We start from the raw sequence: 9,405 nt of genomic DNA, 5'->3' as shown, positions 1-9,405 counted from the left end.
GGTGAGGCGAGGCGGTTGTCGCTGCCGCAGTATTTCGCAAGAGGGTGTTGGGGAGGGGGGGACGGGCCGGGGGAGTGGGGGGCTTAGGAGCACTGCTTTCTCCAGGCTGTGCTGTTGGTAGGCCCGGCTGCCATCTTAACGTGCGAGGGTGGCGAGGAGGCTGAGGTGGGATCAGCCTGTGCTGGGCCTTCCTGCGAGCTGCGTACCCGGCCTTCATCCCACACCTTTGGCGGAGCGATGGCTTTTGGTGCCCGTGCTCCCGCTGAGCCTTTGAGGCCGTGCAGGGAGAGGCAGTAGGTGCCTGCGCCTGTGGAGGCTGCTGAGGCAAGCTCTTGCCCCTCGCTAGCAAATTTTTGTACAGCCCGGCCTGCGTGTGTGGCAGTGATAGTCAGCAGCGTGCTGAGCACAGGCTGTTGCTTTTGAGGAACCCAGTGATAAACGAGCACATGAGGTGCCTGTAAATCACAGCAAGCAGAAGGGGAAAAGAGTGTTTTTTAAGAGTGTGCCTTCCTTCTGAAGTTGCTTTTTTATTGTGCTTGGGTGTTTCATAATCTCCCGAGTGGCAGGAGGGCTGCTGGTAAGCTTCATTTAAGCTTTATATTTGCATTAGCAGTCAGACACATGTTAGTAAAGGGCTCTCTGAAGCATACCTAATTCTGGCTCCTGCACTGAACAGTGCTGTCTGGACTGGCTTGGAGGAGGCAGTGGAGAGCCTGTAGTTTAGGTCTGTGGGTTGTGGATACTTTGGGGACAGCAAAAGCATGAACCTTCCTGAAAAATGGCTGAAATGGGGTGGAATCAATCCAGTATCTCACCTGTCTGTCCTGAGGTCCTCAGGTCACCTGTCTGTCCTCAGGTCACCTGTCTGTCCTCAGGTCACCTGTCTGTCCTGAAGTCTTTCAGATGAGTATATGCACAGCAGACCAAGATAGCCAGGGTAGAAAGGCCAGGGAAAGAACTTGGGGTTTGTCATACATATATGCTTCATCAGCCAGTAATGTAAAGGTGAGAGTCCTACTGTGTCATACCAATGGGAATTCAGTTTATAGTAGTTTTCTGGTCTATTTCACCTAGTTAGGCTTTCATTAGAGAAACAGACATTTCTGGGCACCCTTACCCAAATATAACAGCCAAAGGGAGTCCAGAGGGGAGCATGCTGACTGTCCAAGCTTCTCTTCACTGAGCCTAGCAGGGAGAGTTGAAATAACGAATTTTTGGTGGTGGTTGTTTGAGATGTGACAGACAAGGAGAGCTGAGATAGTAGGGTCTATCTTAGAAAAAGAGAGGTGGTAAGAAGGGTGAGCCTTTCAGAGACCTGCTGGTCACAGAATGAAAGGGGACTGATTTTAGCTGCCACAGCAAATTCTTGCAAAGTGTTTGGGCACTTGTCGTATCTTAAGATATTTTTTTTTAGAAGTTTTCATGATAGAATACACTACTTCTGAAAGGATTGTAGAACTGCTCTTCCTCAGTGTGCTATAGATGAAAACTTAAGCTCTCACTGCAAAGATACTAATAAAAGGTAAAATCCTTCCCCCTTACAGAGATGAGAAAGGTACTGAATAGAAGTTAGGGAGGAAGAAAACAAAATGCCTTTAAGCCAGAGGAAGAGAGGGCTGTGTTTCAGGTGTCAGAAATGCATGACAACCAAGGTATTGATTTCATAATTTAAACTTTCATTTGGTTGAGTATTACCTTCTAAGCTGTTATGATTGTAAAGAAAACTTTTTCAAATGAGTCTTAATATGACATGATGCATGGCTAGCTTTGAAAGGCCTAATCTAGGCAGAGTCATGCTTGTTTAACTGAAGTCATGATGCTAAATGAATGCAATTTTTTATATGGACACTTATCAGATTAGCTTGCACTTACAAATTGCAGGTGTAATTGATATGACCTGGTTTAAACGGATATAAATGTGTCTCCATAATGTGGTGGTGGTTTAAACTCATGCCACTTCTCCTTTCATATAGCTCTGTAGTCTTGCGACAGGCAGCCCCATTGACAGTGCCGAGCTGCACAGAACTTTCATGATGAAACCCGTCAGGAAAATGAAACTGGGAAGACTGGTCCATTTTGTAGCAAAATAGTGACAATGGAATGAGCTTAAAGAGAGTGACAAGGATGAGCAAAGGTGTGGAAAACTTGTATGGAAGAAACAACTAAGCATACCAGGTCCTTTTAAGCTTGAAAACGTGACTGCAAGGGGACCTGATATAGGTCTGTATCCTCTGTATGCTATTTGTAGTTTTAAACAAAGAATGAATATTCACTGTCAATACAAAATTAGGGCTATCAAATAGAACCAGCAGTTGACAAGCTCAGAACAAACAGAAGGGGGTGGTTCTTACCATAATCTGTGGCTGTGCTGTGAAACTCCTTTCCACAGGATGTTGCGACCCTTAAAAATATACTTGTGGCTCAGGAAACAACTAAAAAAAATAATGGAAGCAAAAACATGGGGCTATTAAATGCAAAGAGAACACCCTGTGCTCAGGCAGTGCCTGAGCTGCCAAATGTTGAGTGCATGTTTGGAGAAAGTATTGTAACGTGGCAGTGGCTGATCAGTGTCTATGCAAGAGCATAAAGAACAGGGAAAAGGCCAACATAGTCTTTGCTCAGTAAAGCTGTTCTTACAAGTTTTTTCAAAAAGCTGTGGGTGGTACCTTGTGGTCACTTCTGCGTGCTGTCCTGCAAAGCCGCTCGTCTGAGCTGAGGCAGGGTGGGAAGGCTAACTGGATAGTCTCTTCAAGGCTTAAGGAGGAGGTGCAGGTAGGATCCAGCTCTTTATCCTTTACCAACACAGAGGGTTGATCTCTAGGATTTATCTTAGACTTTGCTGGTGGATCATCCTCTATTGTATCGTAGCTTGCCTGGTAAATTTTTCCAAGCACGCAGTGGGCGCAGCACCTGTGAAATGATTTGCCAGCATGCAAAATGATTCCAAGAGCATGGTGAAAAAGGAAGGGTGTCCACAAACTGCAAGTAGGCATTTGAATTTAAACAAAACTCATCTCTGCTGGACTGATTTTAACAATTCAGCCAAATTTGTGGATGCAGGAACGACTAATTCGTCTGTGAAAAGACCCGCTCAAGTGTGCTGGCAGGTGACAAGGCATGAGAAGACTGCTTAGGGAAGGCTTTCTTTTTTTTTTTTCTTTGCCCCCACCTCTTCAGTTGGCTTTGATCTGTTTTATGAGGGTCAGAAGACGAAAACCTCATTACCTAACGCTGTTGGATGTCGACGTATGTGTGATATGGCTCTTTGCCAGTATCTTAATTAGGGAATTCATAAAAGCGGAGGGTGGATGCCAGTTCTTGAAAAGTGCTTTTAGCCTTTCTGCTGGAAAGAAAGCTTTTATTAATTCATTACAAAATGTATTAAAAGGGATTGAGCTCAACTCTGTAAGCAAAGCTGCTTCCTTCTCTCTTTGTCTCTGCCTTTATGTGAGCCGTTTCGGGCTCCCTGCCCAAGATGGTCCCAACAAATGAGATTTGTAATAAGTATGTAAGTCAGTTTGGATTGAAATCCACTCCAGGTCTCTCTGGTTTGAAAAGGTCTCCAGATTGTGAGCAAGTGTTGCCAAAATTAAACAAAAATGGCTCAATGCCTTGTCATACCTTGTGGAGCAAGGGATGCATCTGGTTTTAGATCCCTGTGTGTATCCAAAGCTGCTGGGACTTGACTTTTTAGAGTGGCTCTTGAGGAGCAGAAGGGCAACTCTGTGTGCTCTGAGCTGCTGCCTGGATGTGAAGCACCTGTTTCACTTGGCCCTTTTAACTGACACTACTTAAAGATGTTGCTGTGAGTAAAGTCCTGCGTCCCTGTGACAAGCCATGTGAACCTGAGGAGTTTTCATGTGAGCTTTCTGCCTGCTGCACTTCAGCTCTGTCCCAGAGGATCGTCTTCATGACAAGGAGAGCCAGAAAAAGCAAGGTTTCGTCTTTGCAATTTATAAGCCGCTGTGTTGAGATTGCCACTCAAAAGGTAAGCTGGTGTGAAGTGCAGTGGTGGTTCAGCTAAGCAAGCTTGGTTCTTTGTTTTCATGCGGGTTTCCAGTAGGCCTAGGTACATACTCCAGCTGACTTTCTTATGTATTGGTTATGGGGTGGAAAAGCTTTCCAACCACAACAAGCTCAGGTGTGCACCTGCTTCTAGGATTGCTCTCCTGGAGAGCTGCTGCAGGGAATTATGCCACAGCTCTACAGGTTTTCTTGTGCTACAGCTTTACAGGCTACGGCCCCCCTGGGAGTTTCCTCAGCAGCCCAGAGAGTAATCAGTAATTCCCAGGCATTATTCTGATTTCTCCTTGCGCTTATTTTCTATTTCTATCTTTGCTTTGCCCTACAGTGAAGAGTTACTTGGATGGTTGAGCTGCTGAGAGACTTCTAGCTTGCAGGAACAGATTCCAGATCCCAAGTGAGGCAATGGGACCAACATATCAAGATAGTGCTCTGCCCATAGTTTGGGTTGGTACCTGAAGCGCCTTGTGTAAATGAGCCACCTCCAGGAGGCAGATAGTATTGTCCTAATTTGTAAGTAGGGAAACTGAGGTATGGTAAATGGGTAACAACTGGGAATCCTCTCTCTCTTCCTTCCTTACAGCCCCTAATGCCTCAGACTAGCCTGAAGAAAAGAAATAGTGACATTCTGGAGGAAAAATATTTTGTTCATTCAGCAATTTGTTCCTCCTTCCTTGCTTTTTTTTGGGGGGGGGATTATTTTCTGTCCCTTGTGCCCTCAGCTCAGCAAAGCTGATGGTGCAGTTCTAGGGCACGTGGTTTATTAGCAGATTATTGCTCTCCAGCAGGGGACCCAAACTTTGGGTTTGATTTAAGAGCAGTAAAACCAGTTGAAACTTTTAAAGTATTATGTGGAATCTGGAGATTTTTAGTCAGCAGAAAGTAAAAGCATTGGCAGAGTTGGGCGGAATATCCTCTTGTTATGTCTCATGCAAGCATGGGCAGAGAATGTACTAGTGAGAGCAACTGCAATCTGAGCAGGAGAAGCAGTTCTGGAGAGGATAGGAAGCGCAATGACATGGATAATTTAGTGGTGGGATTGGCAGCTGACTAACCAAAGCTGTCATTAAATTGTATTATTTAACATGATTTTAAAATGTGTTTCCAGAAAAGGCATGGTACATTGTAATAAGTTTACGGGGTAAGGAGGAGCCAGGTAACACATGCTGAAGTACCTCTTGCTCTGTGTGTGTCTGTGAGGGTTTCCAACAAAAAAGGGAGCAGAGATACAATCATTTGCAAATGGTAGGAACTGGTGAGGGAGATGGTCATTCTTAAATTGGACTGGATGGACACCACACCTCCACTCCACTGCATTCAAATGAACTTGCTGATAAGCGTGGTCAGAGCTGACATGGGTGAAGCCCTTAGTTGGCCCTGAAATAGAGCAGGGCAATGCACCTCACTGACTGACCTGTAGTGGATCACAGATAGTGATGAGCAGCTGAAGTTAACATTCTTAACTGGCACAGCTGGATATGGAGGAGGACAATTATCTTTGCCCTGACCAAATGCATTTTCAGCTAGCATGCTTCAAAAATATCCATGTCCCGATCCAGGCAAACCCAAGCATTGCCAAACATAGAAGCACCATTCCCTGTGCTCTGGGATCAGGTGCTGTGCCTTGGTGCACCCCTTGGGCTCAGGGCAAGCTGTGCAGGTGCCTCTTGGGAGCTTGGCATCTCAACAGCCCTGGCAGAATTGCCCAATAACAAGGGATTTGGAAAATGCTATCTGGTAAGATGCAATGATTTTTTTAAGCCTTGTTACATGTGGCCCCCTCCCCAGCTCTACTGTGCCCCTTGCAGTGAGACTATTCAGCTGACTGGTTAAACTGCTTTTCACAGTCTGCTTAGTTCTCCCGTTTACGTCAAGCCTCTTCTCCCATCCTGCTTATTTATAACGCTTGCCTGTCTTTCCTGAGCAGAAGGTGTGAGATTGCTAATGAGCTCAGGATGGAGCTCATCCCCAAAGCAGCAATAATTAGGGATCACTACCTTTGATTTTGTTTCCCATATCACTGTTTATGGGAGTGTTTGTGCTCTGGGCCACCTCTGAGGCTGATGTTCGGGCAGCTGGTATCTCAGTTGACCTCAGTACTTACCCAGGACCATGCTGCCTCTTAGCTTTTCGTTTGTGAAGGTTCCTACCACAGAGAGGCCGTGCTGCCAGCCATCTAGCCAGCCTTGGTGTTCCTTGAAGAATCAGACACAGCAGGAGTGTTGTGCTGAGTAGCTAAGAAGAGAGGTCATTGCTACCTCAGGGCACTGAGGCCATTTTCTTTGAGGCCAGGATGTTGTGTTCACGTTATCTGATTAGTCCCACTGTTGCCCTGCTGGAAGCAAGCCTGAAAGACAAACTTTATTCCTAAAGATGTCTACGCTCTGGTTGCCAGGCAGAAAAGAGGAATGATTCCCAGGAGAACTGTTGTCTGTGGTAGGATTCCTTCCTGGGCAATCCATTTGCACACAACTAGCTCAACCCTCTTGTACTTACGCACTGTTACTCCCCTCCACAGGAAGACATGGGGAGAGGGTGGCTGTTAGAAAACCTGACAAGGAGACACAAGGAGATGACCAGTGTTTTTCTGTGTGGGAACATGTTGCTTCTAAAACTTGGTGCAGATTGAAGGTGTGGAGGTTGTGGTGCATGCTCTTTTTGAGCATACTGTGCAGACTACTGTTGCTGTTATAGATTTAGTGGGTAAATGAGATGGTAGGTATCAGTGTCTCCCTTTTCTCCCCTCTTCACCCAAGCAGACAGCTGAGTGTGCTTTGTAGTCACATCCCATGAACTTCTGCATCCATTCGCAGCACTAAATCAAGACCTTGTCCCTCAGGCTTTGGCCAAGGCCAATCTCTCCCATTTGATTCGCTTTTAATTGCATAAAGATGCCTTAGATCACATCTTTGCTGGTGGAGCTGCATGCGAAGAAACTAGAACAGGCTGGAACAGAATCAGATCTTAGCAAAAAGGTGCTGGGCAGCCACACAAGTGGGAGTGTTAGAGCTGGCTTGGCTGTGTCTGGGAGTACAATGTCACAGTTGCCTGGGGTACAGAGCCTGAGGGCTCTCTGTGCTGTGATGTCTACGCAGAGCTGGGGCTGTTCACACCTTGGTTTGGGGAGGAAGGAGGTGGAGTGGCTGAGCTGCTACCTTTCCCATCTGAGTGGGGTGGATCCATGTTAGCTGGGAGACAAAATGACGGTGACTGGTGTGGTGTTTTTCAGATTGATGGACTGGAGGAGAAGCTGGCGTGTTGCAGACAGAGCATAGAGGAGGTGGATCTTAAACTGCGCAGGGAGAAGCTCAGTCCTGAAGGAAGGTATTGATGACCACCTCCTTTCACAGCTGTGGCCGTGCACTTCAGCTAGCTGTCATCCTGCTGTACTACTGAGCAAGGGCTCTTGAAGGGATGAGAATGCGTGGCTCCCCATGACAAGACTTTCTCCCCCAAGCTTGGAGCTTGGGGAATTTGCCAGGGTGAGAAGTTCAGTGATATATGGAGAGAGCTTTATCTTATCAACAGTCTCACTCTCCAACCTGCACCACAACCGGCCAAGCAGTGCCCGAAACTTGCCCGTTTATTTGCAGAGCTGGCTCCTGGTCTGCTAGGAAACAGCTCTGTGAGTCTGGCAAAGGTTCACTACGTGCTGCTACTCGAGCCTTGCTGAAGCTGCCTCAGTTCAGTCAGGGGAGATGTGCAGCAGCTACTGCTGAGGGCCAAACCAGGCTGGGATGCAACTGGAAAAGGGGCTGAGAGAAATTACGCCCTGTGCCTGCCCCTGTGCTGCAAATGTATCTGGATGTAGGGATGCAGTGACACACTGTCTTTCCTTGGGAAAGGGAAGAGAGACAATTCCCCTGAAATCTGTCACTGATATAGAAGAGGCAACTGTAGGCTTCTAGAGCTGGGATGCAAGCAAGGACTTTGACCTGGATTTTGTAGCAGACACAGGCAGAACCTAGTTTCTCTGGAATGTGAAGTGAGAGATCCTAGATCACCCAGCTGATTCTCAGATCTCTCTGTTCGAGAACATTCTTGCAGTCACCAGCATCTTACTGCTCTGCTCCTAGCAAAAAAGGCTGGGAAGCTCAATCATAGGCCCAGGAAGCTCAGTCATAGGCCCAGGAAGCAGTCCTGTTGTTCTGGTGTCTGCTCTACAGTACTGTCCTACAGAACCCAGTTAGAAATGATCCCAGCAGTAGTGACATCTCCATACCATGACACTTATCAGCCTCAGCTTAACTTCTTTGTTCCTCCTTTCCACTTTCTGTCTGCACCCCTCCGCCCCTTTACTGGCGTTTTATATCCCCATCCATATTTGGACAGGGTCCTGTCTCCCCCTGTCCTTCATCTCTCTAGCTCCTCATCTCAACAGTTGTTTTCTAGGCCTAAATTCTTACATTTACTGTCTGAATTCTTTATCTGGTACTTAGGTGGCCACCACAAACCTACAGTTGTGGTAACTCGACAAGATGGAATATATCTATATGATTTCTCTGAAATATACAGCCTAGAGCAAAGAATTGGGAATAGGGATTCCTGGGGCCTTTTCTGAATTTTACAACTTGTATGGTGATGGAAATAGAAATTCTGTTGCCCCAATCCAGACCATTTGAAAAACCCTGAAGGAAGGTACCATGATCAAAATTATTGATTTAGTGAGTAGTACACAAAGGAGAGCTCTGCTTTCTCATTCAGTTGTCATGGTTTCTTCATGTCTCGTTCTCAAAGCCTCTTCCCTTGACTCTCTTCACAAGGCAAATTTCTAAGTAGCAGCTCAGTCATGTTGGTAAATCTGTCTTCTCACTTCCTCCTGGCTGCGCTCCACATTGCCTTTCCCCAGTTGCCTTTGAGAGCCCTTTCCTCTACTGCTGCTCTGACATACCTTGCTTTCCTGCCATCCCTTATTTAACTAGCTGTACACATAGATTTGGATCTCTTTCCTCCTACAGGTTCTTGCTCTGCCCCAAGGGGAACAACTCTGTTACACTTACTGCCTTCTCGGTCTAATCTGAACTGGGAGATAATTTGTTAGTGCATGTTTATTTATATGCACGCAGTCTGAAAGGAGTGACCGTGTCCTCATTGCTGTAATGGAAATGCTGCTGCTTTCAGGCAATTTGTTTTGCATTTATATTTTAAACCATATATCAATTAATCATCTTGTGCAGTTTAAGACAAGGGCTGGGTTGGCCTGACTTACTCTTCATTGTTATTATCCTGAGTCTTCAGTCTAATAACAGGTTGTTTAACTGGTTGTTACAGGGCTTGGATTCAGCTTGTTTCCCTGAGTTGACCAGTTTGTGTAAATTGGATACCTCTGACAAAGGGATCCCAGCTTCACTGGGTGAGAAGAACTACTGTTCCAGCACTGAG

General features: G+C 46.2%; 1 protein-coding gene across 1 annotated transcript in view; it reads left to right on the top strand.

Annotated features, from left to right (window-relative positions):
• Window positions 1-237: 237 nt before the first annotated feature.
• The window catches only part of CCDC167 (coiled-coil domain containing 167), a 12,046-nt gene continuing 2,878 nt past the window's right edge, over window positions 238-9,405 (top strand). The window contains exons 1-3 of the mRNA XM_009880460.1: window positions 238-293; window positions 876-1,005; window positions 7,253-7,347. Of these exons, the coding sequence (XP_009878762.1) occupies window positions 238-293; window positions 876-1,005; window positions 7,253-7,347 (281 nt within the window). The remainder of the gene's footprint in view (window positions 294-875; window positions 1,006-7,252; window positions 7,348-9,405) is intronic.

The sequence above is a fragment of the Charadrius vociferus genome, unplaced genomic scaffold (assembly GCF_000708025.1).
Source record: "Charadrius vociferus isolate BGI_N301 unplaced genomic scaffold, ASM70802v2 scaffold62, whole genome shotgun sequence".
Lineage (NCBI taxonomy): Eukaryota > Metazoa > Chordata > Aves > Charadriiformes > Charadriidae > Charadrius > Charadrius vociferus.
This window is presented reverse-complemented; position numbering and strand designations above follow the sequence as displayed.